The sequence below is a fragment of the Homarus americanus genome, unplaced genomic scaffold (genome assembly GCF_018991925.1).
Source record: "Homarus americanus isolate GMGI-L3 unplaced genomic scaffold, GMGI_Hamer_2.0 scaffold39675, whole genome shotgun sequence".
Classification (NCBI taxonomy): Eukaryota; Metazoa; Arthropoda; class Malacostraca; order Decapoda; family Nephropidae; genus Homarus; species Homarus americanus.
Genome location: NW_024736071.1, coordinates 18,858,866 through 18,878,865, shown reverse-complemented (window position 1 = coordinate 18,878,865; position 20,000 = coordinate 18,858,866). Strand labels below are relative to the sequence as shown.

Sequence of the window (20,000 nt, the reverse complement as noted above, 5' to 3'; positions counted from 1 at the left end):
GAGGCCGTGGTGGGCGAGTAGGTTGGTGTCGTGACCGTGGTGGAGGTCGAGGTGGACAATGGGGTGGGCAAAGAAGTGGACCCAGAGGTGGACCCAGAGGTGGACCCAGAGGTGGACCAAGAGGTGGGATGATGCCTTACCATGGAAGCCCTCGTGGATGGCCTGGCCCAAGACCAATGCATGTGAGTAAATATTGATCAGTGGTGGGCACAGCTAAACGAAAAGTTAGCTTCGCTAACCGCTAATCTGCTAACTAAAAAGTTAACTTCGCCAACGCTAAACCGCTAAACAGCTAAAAAAATTAGCGGAAGCTAACGCTAACCCGCTAACTTTTATTATATGAATTTAGCTTCGTTTTTTGGGGGGGGGGGGGGCTCTACAACCCTTAAAAACAGACCTAGAGAGCTGAAATTTTCATATGTTGTCTTGTAGCTTAGACATAGAGCTTTCCAAAAAGGTATAGCATGCCAAGATCAGATGATGATCAAGGTGTACACAAATAATTAAATGAACAAATGAAATTAAACATTAGTTTACATTCGAGTTTCAACATACACTTTATAATCTTTATTTACTGTACGAAAAGACAGAAAGCATTAAACTAATCCAAATACTATAGTACTGTATAGCATAGGTAGCAAATAGCATCATGCCAAGATCAGATGATGATCAAATTATCAAGGTGTACACTGTACACAATTTCACAAATAATTAATTTGCATTCTCATACAACCTATTGGCCTGACTGGCTGTTGGAGACACGCGTCGCGGCATCACACGCTTACAACAGACAGGAACAAACCTGTATAAATATTGTTAGCTGACTTAAAGTTAGCGGAACTAAATTTAGCGGAAGCTAATTGGTTCGCTAATGGTTTCCAAAGTTAGCGAAAACGCTAATCCGCTAATGAGAAAATTAGCTTCGCTGATTAATGGTTAGCGGATTAGCGGAACCGTGCCCACCACTGATATTGATTAACTAATAAAAAAGAATTCATGGGTGTTCAACATATTGTACAAAAATGTAAAATGAAATTGCAATCTCTGCTCAGGTATTTTTGTCATTTGTATTTCCAACTGAGCATTCCATGAGCTTCAACTTTGTGAACCTATTATAGTAAACTGTATAGAGTACTGTATGTTACTGTACGGTATTATTTATAGTCATTTTGAAAATTATTATTTATAGGTGGTCATCCTGTAGGCTTTAATACAATGAATCCTTTACAAAATAAATAAGATTATCATTAACTATCTGTGTATATTCAGTAGAAATTAAATATAATGTTTTTCAAAATTACTTATGACATGTCAGCAAAAATCAAAGAGTAAGTCTTGACTTAGCTGGGGGGACAAAGCAGCCAGCCATCATAAATTGTAGGACCTGGCAAATCACTAGTAGGTCATTTGGATTTGAACCTAAAGTAACAGTTCCTCAGACGTACTAGTCATCAACTCTTATTTTGCCAGAGGTGTAGTAAACTAGCGATAGAGACTGATTGATAAGTACTATATTAGTAAGAATTAACACATCACAGCAAATGGAGGGAGATTGTTATTCCTCTTGATTTTGGCTATCATGCATTATAACCAGAAAATGCAAAAAAAAAATATATATATATACTGTATATATTTTTTATATCATCTCCTGTTGTATTGCATGGTGGCTGGCATCTTGGACAAATACATATATATTCTCCATTCATTATCATTCATTCATTTCCACTGCTTTTATATGTGTTCTGCCCTATTTTTGTCTCCAAATAAGCTCAGTTATTCATGTAGTTTACCCTTGTTGCTTGACATTGCTTAAGTTGATCCATTTGTTGTACATTTTTCCCCATAAATTGTATGACACCTTGCACTTCACCTAATTCATTCACACTGCTGTTTCCTGGATGTCCACCCTCTATTTTTTAGTGTGTCCATCTCATCCTTCCATCTCCTTTTGGTTCTTCCCATCTACCTCCTATTGTCTTATTCGTATAGATAGATATATATCTGGTAAAATTAGACATATGGCTTATTCTTTGTCAAATCTTTTTACTGTAACTCCCTTAAGAAAGAAGATGGATGAAAGAGTATAATTTTCTCAATGCTCATTGATTTATAAAAAAAAAGAAAAATCATAAATTTGAGCCTAAAATGTTTAAGAAAATATTTACTATGTACCCAAATGTCATAATAATTTAAATTTTTATTTCCTTACAGATTAATCCATGGGAACGTCCACCTCTTCTTTTAAATCCTCAGATGCCAATGTCACAGCCCAATATGGCTATTCCCAGAAATGGACCTCCTTTAATGGCACGACCACAACTTCCTTTAGTCTCTTTGTCTGGACCTATGCCACGGGGACCAGCTCCTCAACTGAACCATAATCCAACAAGTTTTCCACAGTTTTCTGTGAGAAACAGCTCTCAGGTTATTGTTCTTAAATTTCTCTGTGGTAACTTCAGCATTTCATAAAGAAAATACGAAATATAGTATTATCAATGTCTTTCTTTTTAAAGGACCTTAAAAATGTATAAAGTTCCTGTATAAAAGTAAAAGACACCGAGTTGTGCTGCAGGTACACTCACTCCAAAAGGTATCTTTACAGAGGAATTGATGAATATTTAAAATAAACACCGCAACTCCTGTTGTCTCAGTAGGGTTGTAAAAATCCTTAGTCCGTTATAAACTCAAGTGGCCAGAGACCCAGGGTAAGGTAGGGTAATACATGTTTATTGTAAACACATGTTCGCACTTCTGCAAAAATGTTAATAATATTTGCAGTAAGTGTAAAACAATAAATTTTATCATGCAAGCAAACATCAAGGATCAGCACATGAATGGGTACTTGTACCAAAACAGAAAAAAATCTCAATGAAGAGTTAATTTATTTTTCCAAAGACTAAAAATATCACCTTCAGAAAATTCATAAAGATTAAAACATCTGTTTCTCTCTTAAGAAATCGTGATATAGAGTCAAGCAGTTTTTGGCAAGTTAATACCCACAAGTGAAATTGAATTGAATTGAAACAGTTTATTTAGCCAGAAAAACACAGATACAGAGTGAATAATAATAACAATGTTAACATGGCTGAGCCAGTTGAGAACCCGAGCTCTCCTGTAGGCACCTGATACATACTACAGGTATACATTTATCACAAGGAAGTATTATGTAACATTTAGTATCATCTGGAATAGTACAATAGCATGGTGATAATAAGAACATCTCATAATGTTACCACGGTCATCACTTCTATATTTATTTATTATATTTTTTATTTATATTATATGTACTGTATATAACATAAATTACAGTGGAATTGAAAAACAAATATACAGTAATGGGGAAGCAGTACAACATGGGTTGTGCAGTATTAAGGTTGAGCAAGAGGACAGAGCTGTGTCAGGATTATGTCTAGTTGGCAAGTTTGTTTATTGCAATGATAATTTCCGGTTAAACGGTTTTGATGAGGCATGTAATTCCCCATAAGTTTTATACTTCTGTATGTTGAGGCACATAATCCCCCCATGCCATATTGAAATATGCCAAGTTGGAATCCCTTTTGAATTGCAATTACAGGTTGACAACCCTTTATCCGAAATTCCGAAAAGCTCTAAAAACCGAAAGGTTTTTTGTGGGTCAATTTTTTTTTTTTTACGGGGATTAGCCCACTCGGGCATAAATCACTGACTCACATCGGGGCCTGGTGGGCGAAAATGTAATAGAAATAATTATAATAATAATTATTCATAGTAAATAAAATTTTTAATTAAAATACTGTACACCAAAATAAAATAATAATATCAATAATAATAATAGTAATAATAAAATATAATAATAAAAGTAAATACAGTGGGGTATGCTATAACGAATCTAATTGGTTCTAGAACCTTGTTCGTTATAGCATTCGTTCGTTATAGGATTAATCCGTTCTAGGCCCCCAAATACAACTACTTAACACTGAAAAATATAATATAAAATTGAAAAAAATTGTAAAAAAGTGCATAAATATGCATCTAAACCCCTGAAATAAAGAATATAATTAATACTTGTAATAAAAAACAACAAATTAGTAAAAAAAACAAAAGAAAAAAATTTTGTTGTAGGAGTTTCGTTCGTTATAGCATTCTCAATTTTATAAGTAAAACCGTTCGTTATAGGAATATTCGTTATAGAATCCATTCGTTATAGCATACCCCACTGTAATAATAACAATAATACTGTAATAAAATAATAATAATAATAATAATAAAGAAATACAAGAATGAAAAAAAAGATCAAAAGTGAGAAATGCAACCTGGACCTATGAATTATTATTATTATTATTATTATTATTATTATTATTATTATTATTATTATATTTTCGCCCCCTCCTCCTCCTCTCCCCCCTCCCCCCAGGCCCCGATGTGGGTCAGTGATTTATGCCCGGGTGGGCTTATATATAAAAAAAAGAAGCCTAACCATTCTGAAAACCGAAAAATTCCGAAATCCAAAATGCCTCTGGCCCCAAGGATTTCTGATAAGGGATTGTCAACCTGTAATAGCTAGATACACACTGAACCAACCACTAATAGCACCCTGCTAATAGCTGTCTCTAGTACAGTACTGTACAATGTGGCTTATCCAAGTTAAAGGCAGAGAAAGGATATCTTAGTCAAAGTTAAAAATCATCATACAAGATATTCGTAAGAGATGTTTATATACAGTAAAATAGTGATATGAATGATGCTACAAATAGAAGTCGGATGGATTTTGTTGAAAAGATAAAATAAGAATTTACAGTATATTTCACAAAAAATGACTGAAAAGGGTAGTACAGTATTAATGCATTGAAGTCATGGTAACTTGGTAAATATACCATACTTGTTTTCTCAAAGTTGAGCCTGTTCATCATTCATTCAGATAAAAGCTGACTAGGATCCCATCACTTGGACTAAAGCTGTCATGCATTGAACCCTTGCTCTGCCCATTGCTTTGTGGGAGATCAACAAAATGTGAAAATCAACCTTTGCACCTGTTCAGCTAAGCGTCTGTCAAAACTACATCTTACTCATGCTTTTGCAAGTTGTGACTTTCTATTCCTTGGTCATGAATATGGGTGCTCCTATGCCTTACAAATTAGAAAATTTTTTTTATTGGGTTACACGGGTTATTTACGGTATTCTTTTGGCTTATAAATCATATTAGCATTGACATACAAAGTACAGTATCACACTTCCCAACTTGTTTCTTATTTGTTTTGAATAATGTAGCCAGAAATGATAGAGAACATTTAAGAGAAAATTTCCAAAGAAAAACAAACGACAGATAGAAAGGTTAAAATATTGTACATAGATGTAATACACTTTAGTGAAGATATACTGCCAACAGGAAATTTAATACTGTATAATATTTCTTATCTTTAATAGTGGAGTGCTGGAGTTGTTCCATATGGAGCTGGTGCTATCCTCTCCCAATTGGTTAGTGGGGTTCAACTACCACCACAAGAAGACTTACGCAGTTCCCTTAAGAGGCGTTCAGGTGGTGATCCCATGAGTATTACCCCTCCTAAGCACATGAGAATGAATCCAAATCATGTCATCACTCAACAAGCCTTAGCAGTAAGTTTATTGGATGCATTTTTTAATAAGACTTTTTTATTAATGTGTGGACTATTACAGTATCTTAACATTGATCATTGGTGATACTTCATGATATGAAAGCAATCTAATCCCATATATCAGCTTTATTTTAAATGGTCATGTTATTGCTGTGTATAATTCAAGCAAATGTTGCACAACAAGAATGTTAATTCATAAATGTATAGGTGAAGAAGCATAAAAGAAATACATAAATCTGTATGTAAAGTTGCAGTCAAAAGTAATCATGAACTCCACTACTTAACCCCTACGCCAGGCTGGGTCACATGGGGTGTAGAGGGGTAATGGTATTTGGGGCAGGGCCGTTTGTTGGGGAGGAGGGGTGTGGGAGGGTGGTATGTGTAGCAAATTGCTCTTCAGAGAGGGGGAGGGGATTTAAGAAAGGAGGGAAACTCATTAAAGAAGGAGGGAAGATTTGATTTTTTTTTTCTCACTACACTAAACCACGATATAATGGACACCCTCTGTAATGGACCTTGGCTTTAAGGGACACTGATCTGTTCGGACTAGGTCCATATATTACAGACTCGGGTCCATTAAAGTAAAAAATAACGCAGCATTTATTTCAGAATTATCTCAAATAATTGCAGTAGTACCCAGCTTAGCCCTACCCTGCAAAATGCTGATTTGTTATTGTAACTGCCAATCAGGCAGTTAAAGGAATGTTCAGACTCGTGACGTTGAACTCGAACATTATAATTCGGTCAAACCTGTTGAATACAATTCATTTTAGTATTTCAAATAAATCATACATAGGCAATAACATAAATGTCTAATCCAATATATATTTACATGACAATCATAGCTATGTAATTAGTCTAATCTTAACACTTACAATGAGTACTTAATTTGCCATATTTTTATGTCGTCACAATGATAAACGATGCAATGGACACAGTCTACCTGTGTACACAATAAATACAAGTTAAACTTACGTGTTGAAAGTCTTCAGGAGAAACAGGTTAGGTGTTGGTGGTGTGATGGGGATAGCTACAGTGAGGCTGGCGGTGCCCGGCTGGGTACCATGTGATCAAGTTGGCCACTTAAAACTCGCTGTGTCATGCGTATTATACGCAAACAAGCTCACCTCACACCACCCAACACCTCAACCTACTCTGGGTCTCTCATCTGCCTCCGTCTCAACACTATATAACTGTATACGGGCAGGCACACCCAATAAACATGACATGAGTTACAGCCTAACATAACGTTTGTTTATTTGTCATCATAATTCAGTACCGCTTGCGGTAGCAGTTATAGAGCTCTTGGCTCCTCTCCTGGAGTAATTTTTTACTGGAAAAATTATGAAAATCCATAATACAAGACAGAACACTCTGGACTTGCTGACAGCAGCCATGCTTGTTTACAGTCTCGCCACCAATGAGAGCAATGTAGCCACGTACGTTCGCAGCTAATCAGTGCTCTTCTCCTTGTGTAAAAATTTCTCCTGGTAGCATTCAATTTACTTGACAAGCTCGCTCTTTATATTACTGATTTCTGCATATTATAGTAGATATTTGTGACCCAAGTTATTTTTGCCTGGCTGTTCAGTGGTCTTTTTTTTGCATCACCCCTCCACCACCACTGCTTACACCCAACAAGTACTGTATGTATAACTAATGTGTAGAGCGATTTTGTTTATTCTGCTAGCCTGCAGGCTGCAATTCCGTCACCCAGTTTGAACTTCTCGTCCTGTTAAAACCAGTTGGTGTTGACCAACACTCACCATCACCACTAACAACCAACACTCATCCTCACCACCAATACTCACCACCACCAACACTTACCATCACCACTAACAACCAACACTCATCCTCACCACCAATACTCACCACCACCAACACTTACCATCACCACTAACAGCCAACACTCATCCTCACCACTAACACTCACCACCACCAACACTTACCATCACCACTAACAACCAACACTCATCCTCACCACCAACACCACTAACAGCCAACACTCATCCTTACCACCAACACTCACCAACACTTACCATCACCACTAACAGCCAATACTCATCCTTATCACCAACACTCATCCTCACCACCACCACTAACAGCCAACACTCATCCTCATCACCAGCACTTGCCATCATCACTAACAACCAACACTTATCCTCACCACCACCACTCACTGCAACCAACAATCACCATCATCACTAACAACCAACACTCATCCTCACCACCAACACTTGCCATCATCACTAACAACCAACACTTATCCTCACCACCACTCACTGCAACCAACAATCACCATCATCACTAACAACCAACACTCATCCTCACCACCATCACTAACAACCAACACTTATCCTCACCACCAACACTCACCAACACCACTCACTGCTACCAACAATCACCATAATAACCACCAATACTCTTCATCACCACCAACACTCAACATCACCACTCACTGCAACCAACTATCACCATAATAACCACCAATACTCACCATCACCACCAATACTCACCATCACCACTAACATTGATCACCATCAGCTGGTGTATATAGGATGAGAACACGTTAGAACTGGGGTGACCGAGTGAGTGGCCTGCAGATTAACAGAGTAAACAAAGTTGCTCAAGTGACTCTACACATTAGTAACACGTACACTACTGGTTGGTTTTAAGTGGTGGTGAGGATAAGTGTTGGTTGTTAGTGATGATGGTGAGTGTTGGTGGTGATTATGGTGATTGTTGGTTGCAGTGAGTGGTGGTGGTGAGTGTTGTGGAGATGGTGAGTGTTGGTGGTGATGGTGAGTGTTGTGGTGATGGTGAGTGTTGTGGTGATGGTGAGTGTTGTGGTGATGTTGAGTGTTGTGGTGATGTTGAGTGTTGTGGTGATGGTGAGTGTTGTGGTGATGTTGAGTGTTGTGGTGATGGTGAGTGTTGTGGTGATGGTTAGTGTTGGTGGTAGTGAGTGCTTTTGGTGGTGGTGATGGTGAGTGTTGTAGTGATGGTGAGTGTTGTGGTGATGGTGAGTGCTGTTGATGATGGTGACTGTTGATGGTGAGTGTTGTGGTGATGGTGAGTGTTGGTGGTGGTGAGTGAACCATAACCTGAAATATTATAAACAAGAAAATGGATGGCACAGTGCAATAATCATAAAATAAGGGTGTTCATCTATTACTCGTTCAAGCTTGTAAACCAAAGTTAATATACTACAGTAAACCCTCAATATAAAAGACTAATTGGGGGGGGGGGGGCCTGTCTATTAAAGCCTAAAGTCCTTGATATCTAAATCCAGAATAATAACGTATTCAGTCTGTTACATACCAACATAGTCTTGTCTGTCAAATCTATAATTCTTTTCAACTGTGTACAGTAATCTCTCCATTGACCGCAATCTTTGATCCCTGGAAGTCTCCAACAGCTGGATGTTTTTATATTTTTTATTGGGCATTCTGAGAAATTTTGGGAAATCTCTCTCCATTCCAGGCATAGGAATAAATTTCCGAGGATTGCATCATGCACGTTTCCGGAAAAATACAAGAAAATTTGAGTAAATCTCTCCATTCCAGGCATGGAAACAAATTTCCGAGAGATTGCATCACGTGCTAAGCGTTTGCGTGGGTATGCTGAGAGTGCTTGTGAGCTATGATTAACCACTACTGTCATGTGGCTGCATGGGATGCCATTAATTGGCTGATGTATCTCACAGCTTATCTCCTCAAACTCTTCCAGCATGACACTTAGTTCATTGTCTGCTGCCATTAAAAAGTTTTTTTGGTAGCTCACTGCTGTTTTCGCAAGTGATTTATGTTGTGTTGTACTGTACATTACTGTACCAGCATATAATCAGCCAAGAATACTGTTAAAGCAGATAAAAAAGTGATAATGGTTACTGTACATTCAGTAAGAGTGAAAGTACCAAATGTACAGTACAGGTATCCCCCGATTTGCGATCACCCTTTCAGCGATACAGTATTTCGCGTGAATGATGGTGATGTATTGAGACCACCCCCCTATTTATGATCAAAAGAATTCACATGAACGATGGACATACGATGGACATCATCTGGCCAACATGGAATATGGAACGCATCTCTTGGTGCACTTGTCAGCTGTGGTCAACCCGCGCGCTGCCATATGGCCACCCAGTGCATTTTCAGTCTCGAGCTTTGTTCCATGGTGATCTCACATGCCCTTGACCGTGTAGCCCAACATTTATCGGTCAGTGTTGGTGATGATACATTTTTTCTTTTACAGTGAGAGGACATTGCCAATATTCACATTGTTCTCTGTTTTGGTGACTTTGAATTTTTTTTTTTTTGTGAATGTTGTTGTGAACATGATGTGAGCAGAGTTGGCCACTATCATTGTTTTTATGTTATCATCATTTGCTTTGTTTTTGTGACGAAGTGTTTTAGATCTGTTTTTGGGAATGTGAAGTGAGCAGTGTAAGTTTGAAAATTTCTGGAGGCCAAGGCACCCAGGAAAACCATGTCTCTTGAGGTGAAGCTTGACATGTGAAGCTGTGGGGGAGTCAAAGTGATGTCTCCACTCCACCTTCAAGAGTCCCCTTAGCCATGAAGGGGACATGTAATGATGACCAGAGTTGTTCTTAATGATATGGTGAGTGTTGTGTAATTGTGTTGTAGGGTTAGTATTAGTGTAGGAATTTTAGTTTCGGTGATATATGTGGGTGTTGGACTGAGTGTTGAACCTCATATTACATGACCCTGATTTACAATATTTTGAACCTGTGATGGGTTTTCAGGAACGTTATCCCATTGTAAATGGAACTGTACATAGCATAATGGACAGTGTATTCCTACTGTAATCTAGTGTGTATAGGGTGTATATACAGTATACAGTGCATGCACAATGAGTGACAGTTAGCAACAGCTGCTACAAGAGATGGTACAGGACAAAGGCAGGCCATCCTGTATCATCAAATCACCATTTGGCCTGCCAGCATCACAGGCTCAAGACAACAGCATCTGCTGGTGAGTACAGTAGTATACTGTATATAGTAGTACAGTAATATATTTTGTTTATTTAAAATACGTATATTGTACTTGCAAAGTGGTGTTTGTATAAAACAGGTCTGTTTGTATCTGTGCGAAATGTGGATTTTAGACTTCAAGAACTTTCCCCAGGTTACCCGAAAAATTCTGGGGATGAGAAAATTCATCTCCATCCTGGATATGCTCTGCACCAGTTTTTCCGCCTAATGGGGATATCGCTGTATTGTTCTAAGATTCTTCTTATGAAATGAGTACTATGTGACACCCTATTCCTTCCCTCCTTAGCTTCAGGTTGTAAACTTTTTTATATTAGGATAGTCTATTTTAAGTTGTGGGCATTTTTCATTGGAAGAATTTTAATTTCTGTTCTTGATTTTATTTTTTCCAAAATGAAGCACCCACTTTCAAACTAAAATTCAATCTTATTTCTACATTATTGATATAGGTGAAACCGAATACCTTAAGGGGAGAGTCCGGTTTTTGGTGTAGGTGCTTTAAATTTTGGTTGATTGTTATGATATTCCCGTCATAAGTCAAGGATCATTTGTACATCAGTTCTAGCCCCATAACCCCCTTCTACCCTTTCAAATTTTTCAACCCTTTACACCTTTTCTCAAATTTTTCAAAATTTTTAAGGTATAATTTCTCCATTACTTCTTTCTATTTTGCCTTGAAATTTATAGTGCTAAGAGATCTAGTATTATCATTGAATATTACACAGCAATATGTTTGTTTTTGTCTTTAGTTTTAAGGATATAAATTTTTCAAATTTGGTTGAAATTTTCGTCAAAATATTGAGATTAAATATTAAACCAAAAATAAATCTTACAAGATAGAAAAAATTGGAACCTGCAGTTATGTTGAGGAAAGGTTCTTCCTGTGCTGAGTGTTTGTTTTATAGTCATCAGTCAAAAACTGGCAGAGAACTGTCAATTTGAGTGTTGGAAAAGTTCATTTTGAGATACAGGCCGACAAAGTTTCTCAACCTTTCTCCTGTGTGTAAGTGCTCATTCTCAGCCAATTTTACATGTTATATCTTTTTTATTTTTGTGTGTGTATTTTTACATCTCCAACTGAACTCTAGTTACTGTATATTTCTTATTCTTCAGGAAATCCTGCTGCCCCCAGCTTGTTGAGGCAGGGTACTACCTCAGTTGAGAGGGTTTCAGAGGTGCCCACACTCCTTTGTTACCAGGTTTCATCAAGAGGCTCCTGGTGCATAGTCTGGTGTGCTTTTCATCCCAGTCTTTCTTTTAGGTCTTGTCCTCGGTGTTGAATGACTTACTATAGACATCTTGGCGTTCCAATGGTTTTAGAAGGGTCAAGGAGTCCATGTGCGGCATGTGCAGTAAGGAGCTCTCTCTCTCTCTCTATCAGAGCACAAGCCTCACTGATTGTTACATGGTGTGTTTGCTTGTTGTCAGAGAGGAAGAGAGTTGCCTGAAATCAATTCCTAAAGTCTTTTTGTGCTATTTATTCCCTATTTTTGGGGACAAATATTTTTATCACGATCATTCATATGTATACCCAAGGGGATGTGGGAAGGTTGGGGGAGAGGAAACCATACATTACTGCATAAATATTACGAATATTGCCATAAAACTCAGTCCACATACGGCCATAGGCAATACCTTTGCTCTGGAATTTTTTCATATATTATGATTTATTTATTTTTTATTTTTTTCATTTTTCATCGATCTAAGCCCGGACGCTTCCCTGAAGCCCAGTCTCAACTTTAAAATCTCTTATTGTAAGACAGAGAGGAGTTCACAGATCTTCAGTCAATCCTTTTAATCCACTGCTTAGGGGCAATATTTCTAATTTTTAACAAATTACTTAAAACTTACACATTTTTTGTTCAGTTTAAGCTTATGCTTTGCTTCCGTAATGATCTTTTAAGTGGTGTTATTATCCTACGAGAACAAATACTATTGTCATTTGTGAAACTGTCACAGGATTTAGATGTGATGAATCACTAAATCAGGATTATGTGACCCAGGAACTTCATTTTAGTGTTTCAGTGGAGGTAAAGTATCTCACAGGTTGCATATCTTTACAGAGAAAGAAGCTCCATAATGCTGTGAGCAGGCAGCGTGGTGGACTATCCAAAAAGGGTCCCATTTCCAGTCGTTTATCTATGCCTGGTGTTAATAGCAACCCAAACTTGACAACTATCAAAACAGTAGATATCAGTCCTGTTCAGAAGCAAACCCCAGGAAACCTGCAACATGATCAAGGAAATAAACAACAGCAGAATCAAGGAAATAAACTGCAGCAGAATCAGGGAAATAAACAACAACAGAATCAAGGAAATAATAAACCACGGCAAATACACGGAAACCAACAGCAAACTCCAGGAAATAGGCTGCAGCAGAATAAAGGGAATAAACAGACAGGTACACTTGTCAAGGAACTTACCAAGCAAGTGAAGCCATCAGAAAAACAGGTGAGTTTGCTATTTTTTAATCATTAACATGGGAAGGTTGATGGTCATTATTATTACTGTACGGTATTATAGGGGGTCCCCAGGTTACAAATGGGTTCCGTTCCGAGGACGTTTGTAAGTCGGATTTATATGTAAGTCAGAACACATGCTATGTGCATACCGTACAGTACTGATAAAAAACAATGTTTAAAATCCCACTATATCATAGCCTAAGTCCTTATATACATCTAAATTCACTTAATTTAAGACAAAAGAAGAAATAGAATGACAAAATACAGTACAGGGTAAATGAAAGTGAAAAATAGGTCATCAGGTAAATAAATTAATGTAAATTGAAGTTTAACCCCATTCGTGTCGGCAGGCATTCATAAGTCGGGGACCTCCTGAACAGTATATTAATTTTTATTAGTGTCACCTGCCACATTCAGTGGCATGCTAATGCAAAGAATTTTTTTTTGCTTTTCTGGCTTATGATAATATAGCATGCTACAATGTTTATAATTCAGAAGTAATTCTTAGATCATTATCCAGATTGTCTAGAAATACTTAACCCACTGCTTCTTGTATTTTCTCCAGATATATAAATGGAAAAATAAATTAAAAACATGAAAGCAAAATCTGCTATCTAATGATTATTGAATTGTAAACACTGCCATTAAATTTTTCTTTTACTTTGCACTAGGAAAATCTTTAGTTGCAAAATGCAATCGACATACCATTTTTTCACCCTTTGCAAGTGTAGCAACAGCACTATTGAAACTGCTCTGCTATACTGAGCCTCTTTAGCTTAGTGGGCTTTAAGGTGAATGTTTGTTTGGTCACATCTTCCTCTGGAATAAAAGTCTTTTTTTTAATTTCATTTCATAGTCTCAGAAATTCTCACTTATACACACTCCAATCAGCCTGTCAACAATTCTGTCTTTTCTGTATTTGTTATATATTTTGGAGTTTGCCATAGTGTTCCATAAATTTAGTAATGTTCTTTAACCTTTTCATAATGGTTTTGCCTCACTTTTTTCATGTCATCATGTACTAGTACAGAACAGTTCCGAGAATGAGAGCTTTCTGGGTATGGAGGTGAATTTTGTCATCCCCAGAATTTTTCCTGGTGTTGGGGAAAGTTTCCCATGAGTAAATTACTTATCTCGCACGGACAGACTGTATTTATTTATGCAAACACCACTGTGCATGTACAATATATTGTAAATAAACAAAATAATGTAGACTACTACCATATATATACTGTACTCACCAGCAGATGCTATTGTCTTGAGCTTGTGATGCAGGCATGCCAAATTGTGATAGGCTGATACAGGATGACCTGGTTTGTTCTGTACCATCTATGTGGCAGCTGGTCCTAACTGTCACTATTCTCTCCCTCCATGAAGCAGAGAGGCAGAACAGGAATGACACAAATGATTTCCACCACTGACGAACTGCTGGGTCATGATGATGAGGAATGTGGTGGTGGTGATGCACAGGGTAATGATTGGCATGTTGTGGTGTTAATGGACAGGGTGATGACAAGGCATGTGGTGGTGGTAATGGACAGTATGATGATGAAGCATGTGTTGGTGGTGATGGTAAAGGTGTTTGGAGTGCAATCTCTGATGTTGAGGGCTGTAGGCTGGGGTGAGAACAACTGTCACCACTGGTGCTAGGCAAGATGCCATAGAAGACAGCACTTGGACACCTGGGGACTGAAGTGGGGACCTTGGGGAAGTAGACTCCAATCTTACTCTGCTTCATCTTGGTCCTCTTCTGCAGTTCATCAATAGTAACTGCTCTCATCTGAAAATTCTGGTAAAAGGGGAGGAAGTAGAGGATATCAATGGTGGCCATAAAATTGAGGGGGCTGTCTAGGTATGTCCTTTTCTCTCAGAGACTGGTGATGGTGGGAACTTCCTCCACTTCTTCCACTGTTGTCCTCTTCCTCCTGTCCTTCTTCGTAGGACCTGACGACACCAGTTGCTCTTTTCTCCTGGGTGAGGACACCATAGCCAGGATCGTTGGCTTCCACATGCAACCACTCACTCACATCCTCCTTGGTCACAATAGTGTCAGCATTGTCACAGAAAAGAGTGTGAGCCTCCTCTTCCACTTCGAAACCCTCAAAGTCTGCATCCTCCTGCAGTAAGACAGCTTCTGCAGCAGCAGTACCATCACCAAAATTCAGATGGTTCTTCCTCACATTCCTCATTGTTGTCTTCATTATCTTGTCCCAGGCTGCCTTGAGGTTGAACACTGCGTACCTTGGTGCCACAGGTTTTTTGTGTAGCTTTCGACATCATACACATGCAGTAAAGTTACAGTACAATACATGCAAACACGACACACGAGGCTACAATATGCAAACACTGTCCACTGCTATGCACGGTATCATACATACGGTGCTTACACTTACAGAATATAAATTTGCACTAAGCATACACTGTAATGACTGTTTGCATCTTAACATTGTATTCTTGGGTGATTGTGTCATGGTACGGTAATGTACAATATACTACACATCACATTAAATGCAAAAAGGTAGTGAGCAAGGGAACAACCTTGTACAATGGTAGTGGACTATGAACTTAGCACTTCACAATGCCTGGGGATAAGCTGGGAAATGCATCAGCCAATCACGGGCATCCAACGCAGTCACATGACGGTATAGCATGTCCTTCGAGAGAGAGAGAGGGGGGGGGGGTTACATTTTTTTATTGTGTACACAGAAATGTATATTCCCTTTATGTGTTTGCCCTTCGGACAATTATTTCTTTTACCTGTATTGTATATATGTGTGTTTGTGTAGACACACAGACAAAACACATACAAATAAATAATAATGGGAAAACCCTCTCACAAATAATCAGAAACAAATGTATATTAAAAATGTTGAGTCTACCCTCAAGTCTACTCCGTGCTTTATTAATAACAAAGCATGTAGGCTAGTGTGTAGAGTCTACACACTCGCCTACAGTAGGCAAACACTGTCCATTCTGCTATTTACAGCACTTTCATACTTGCTGAATGTACAGTCAGTATATGTAACTGCAATGACCTTTTATATCTTAACCCTGTATTCTTGGCTGATTGTGTCCTGGAACAGTTAAGTACAGTACCTGTACTGCACAACGCAATTGTACATCAAGCTGCAGCAAGCGAGGGAACAACCTGGTACAATGGCAGCAGAATATGAACCAAGTGCTTGAGCCTATGGCGTAAGTTACCCAAGCAACTAGCCCACCCCAGACACTCAGCATGTGGTGATGCATCGGAGCATGATGCAATCTATCGGAACTAACAGAAAATTTTTTACCATGCCTGGAACGGAGAGATTTTCTCCAATCTAGCACTCTCAGGACTTGACCAGAGCTGAACCAAAGAATTTTCAGACCTACGGGTGATCAGTATATATGTATTACCATACCAAAAATGGTACAAGTTTGTGTGCACACAATCTTAGGAACGCTGCCTCTGATTACCCCATACCAATGGGCCTTAACACCACTCCCCCATTCACCTGTTCAGTGTGCTAACTCATACATGAAATTTTTTATTTCCTTAAAGTTTTTAACCTAATGATATTTTTTTCTCATTACCTACACATTCCTTATGTAAGATTGTGTGTGCATGTAACTGAGTAAAAAAAAAATTAAATTGTGTACTGTTTGTCTACCCAAAATTACGCGTTGAAAAATTGCCATAACAACTCACAGCTCGGCCTGGTAGCGCAGGTCTAGGGGAATATGGCTATACTGATGAGGCTAACATAGCAATAATGCCACCAGCGATGTTAACAGATGGAAACAAAAAGGAAATTACAGTAAACCCTCAAAGATTCGGACCCGGTAAATCAGGTTTTCGGAAGATTCGGACAAAATTTGGTGGTTCCGGGGACTAAGAAGCATTCTCAAAACAGAGCAAATATCATTTTAGACCCATGTAACTAAGATGTTAGTGCACAGGACACAGGTGCCGGGTGGGAAACATAAACAGAGTTGTCAATAATATTGTTTGTGGGAATATTATTTCATTCACTCTAGAAATTATATAATGTTTCTCATTATGTTATCATAGGTGAATGCATGGTTTATATAATTGGTTTATCACTGTGCCCATCACTGTTTTCAAATTAGACTACAAGATATGTATTTCTCCCATCATTATTTTGATCGTATGCTGCCGCAACAGGAGTGAGTGGCCTCTAGTTAGAGCGTTGTCAGCTGTTGTAACTCTCTTCGCTTCCTGCCATATTTCACTGGATTTATTGTTATTATTAGTGCTTACAGATGCTATAATAGTGATTAATCATGGCATTGTAGCCAGGTTAGACTCGTCACTGTAACCACGAGGCTATTGGGTCAAGCTGTGAGGTGTTATGATTGTTTTTCAACTCGTATTTTCAAGTAGATATACGTAACTTTCTCCTTTTATTTTTATTCGGTTACATGCACACACCATCCTACATACATATTGTGAAAAAAGTAAAATGAATAATTGTCCTAAGGGCAAACACGTAATGGGAATATACATTTCTTTGCACACGAGTTAGCTGGCTCAGTGAGGGAGCGGGAGGAGAGCGCAGAAGTGTGGGGGTGGGGAGCTTGTTAGGGAATCAGCGTCCCAGCTGGTTTCCGTTGCTATGATGAGCGGTGTATGCAAATGGTGACTGTGTTAAACTTTCATTTGGCTTTTATTTACGGATTTGGCAATAATGTACAATGTTTTTTTGTTGTAACTTTTTTATTGATATTACTTTTATTTATTCCTCACATTCCCTGGTACTGTATTATTTTTAAGAAAACTATGGCTACAGGAGGATTTTTGTAAATACTCCCTGCTAAAGGGGGGTACACATTTGTATGCCGTAAAATACGGTACACCAATTCCTCCATTAACGTCTTTGTTAAGTTCCTGAATGCTTCACTTTCAGCACTATCACCTTCTTGTTTTAAAGTTTCAAATAAACCTAAGGCTTTCGCCTTTCTGGAAACAACAAATGGAGAGATTCATTGATGTTGATCCTTGATCCACAGGTTCAGCATTCTTTCCATATTTTCCATAATGCCACTTCTGTTATTCTGTTACAAGTTAATTCTGCAGCAGATAATTGAGTAACACTTTTACCACATGATTTGATATTTTCTGCATTTTCGCAAATTGTTCGTACAGCTGTAGGCTGCAGAATGACAGCTCTTGCTATGTCTACAGCTCACTGTCCTACTTCATATCTCTTTACCACATCTAATTCATCTATTTAACTTCTAATTTAACATATTTCTTCTTTCTGTGACCACAACCAGTAGTGGTGCATAATACCTTTGAGCGCCGTAAGAAGATTAACCTGCCACGTCAACTTGATGCAGTTTATTTGGTCAAACCTGTCAAATACAAATAATTAATTTACAAGAGGGAAACTGAAAGTTCAGTGACATATCATATGAATACATTTATCTAATATTAGCACACAAATTAGTACATTATCTTAATAGTTAAAACAACATAAGCTGCACATCATCAGAAGTTACTCAATTAATATTCTTCACGTCCACAGTGAAAAACAATATTTTCACACTTACGTGTTGCAGGTTTGGCTTGGACCAGACAGCCTCTGGAGTGTTTAGGGCGATTAGTTGCGTGGTACTGCTGTATGTTATCGTCCAGGAGCCTGGCCCGCCTGGGTGAACGTCAAGCCAATTCAGCATACAGCCTTGTTCTTCATTTTGACACGAGCTGGCTCGCCATCGTCTCTTCGCGTAGTACAGTCACCCAAAAAAGTCCTGTCGTGAACCACGAACCCCGAGATTCAGACTACTGAACCTACAGACACGGGTTTCATGGTTCGCGACAGAATTTTGGGTGACTGTACATAACAACATTAATTCTTATCACTCCCCATAATTACTTTTACTACTCTTATCACTCCTATGATTACCGCTGTACAGCGGAAAATACCCGTTTTGCACTTTGTTCTAGGACTCGAATAAATTTATAATTGGATTTTGAGTGAATGTTAGAAGAGCATCAACCAACTACTGAACAACAACAAACAAATATGGTGCCCACACTGGTCGCTTATACAGCCAGCTGTTATCACAATCAGGCGCTGAGCACCTTTGTACCGAATTTTTTAAAATTGTCAGACATTAATCATTTTCGTAAAAAAAAAATTTCAATGACGTACTGAAACAACATTGACTGAAGCGAATTTAATGGGAGAATCGGTGAAATGTATTTTTGGTGTTTTATATCATTATTTATTGTTTTTCTATATTTAGCACAATTGCCGGAAGATACGGACAATCTGCTTTTTCGTACAGGTGGTCCCCCCTTTTAGTCCGGGTCTTTGAGCGTTCACTGTATCTGTAAATCTTCATTTGTATCAGGTATTTGTAGATTTAAAGTGGCATATACTGTGTAGTGAATGAGATTCTGCTCTTCATGTAGTAACATAAAGAAAGAATCTAAGGGTACGGTAGGCAACCCCAGGATAAAAGAGCTATACAGGTGTCTATCGTTCACTGTAAATAACCCTGTAAATGCATGAATTTTAACCCCTCAAAAGTATTATGTACAGCTCCTCCCCGACTTATGACCTACTCGACTTACGACCACCCACACTTACGACCTGCCTCAGTCGTACCAAAATTTTGTCAAATTATTTATTTTTGAGTCCCAACGTCAGTACACACACAAAATTTTCATTTGTAATTCACTTTAAATTGACTGGCAAGTTTAAAAGTGAGAGTTTTGTGGTGCTGAGAAGAAAAAGAGACACCCATTTTAGATTTTCTATGTATTTCAGGTATTTAAGCATTTTCGACTTACTTCCATTTCGACTTACGACCATTTCGACTTACGACCTGGATTTGGGTCCCTAACCCCGTCGTAAAGTGGAGGAGCTGTACATATACTTCGACCCTTACTTTTTGCAAAAAAATCTGGTCATAAAATTTT

The 20,000-nt window shown here is 38.2% G+C and overlaps 1 protein-coding gene across 4 annotated transcripts in view; it reads left to right on the top strand.

Moving 5' to 3' along the window:
• LOC121871876 (RNA-binding protein 33-like) overlaps positions 1-20,000 on the top strand; it is a 43,028-nt gene that overhangs the window by 22,066 nt on the left and 962 nt on the right. For 2 of the 4 annotated variants that reach the window (XM_042374451.1, XM_042374449.1), the window contains 4 exons: positions 1-182; positions 2,212-2,424; positions 5,404-5,595; positions 12,669-13,055. The exon at positions 1-182 is cut by the window's left edge and continues 42 nt beyond it. In XM_042374451.1, the coding sequence (XP_042230385.1) occupies positions 1-182; positions 2,212-2,424; positions 5,404-5,595; positions 12,669-13,055 (974 nt within the window). The remainder of the gene's footprint in view (positions 183-2,211; positions 2,425-5,403; positions 5,596-12,668; positions 13,056-20,000) is intronic. The other 2 variants (XM_042374450.1, XM_042374452.1) reach the window with 2 other exon arrangements.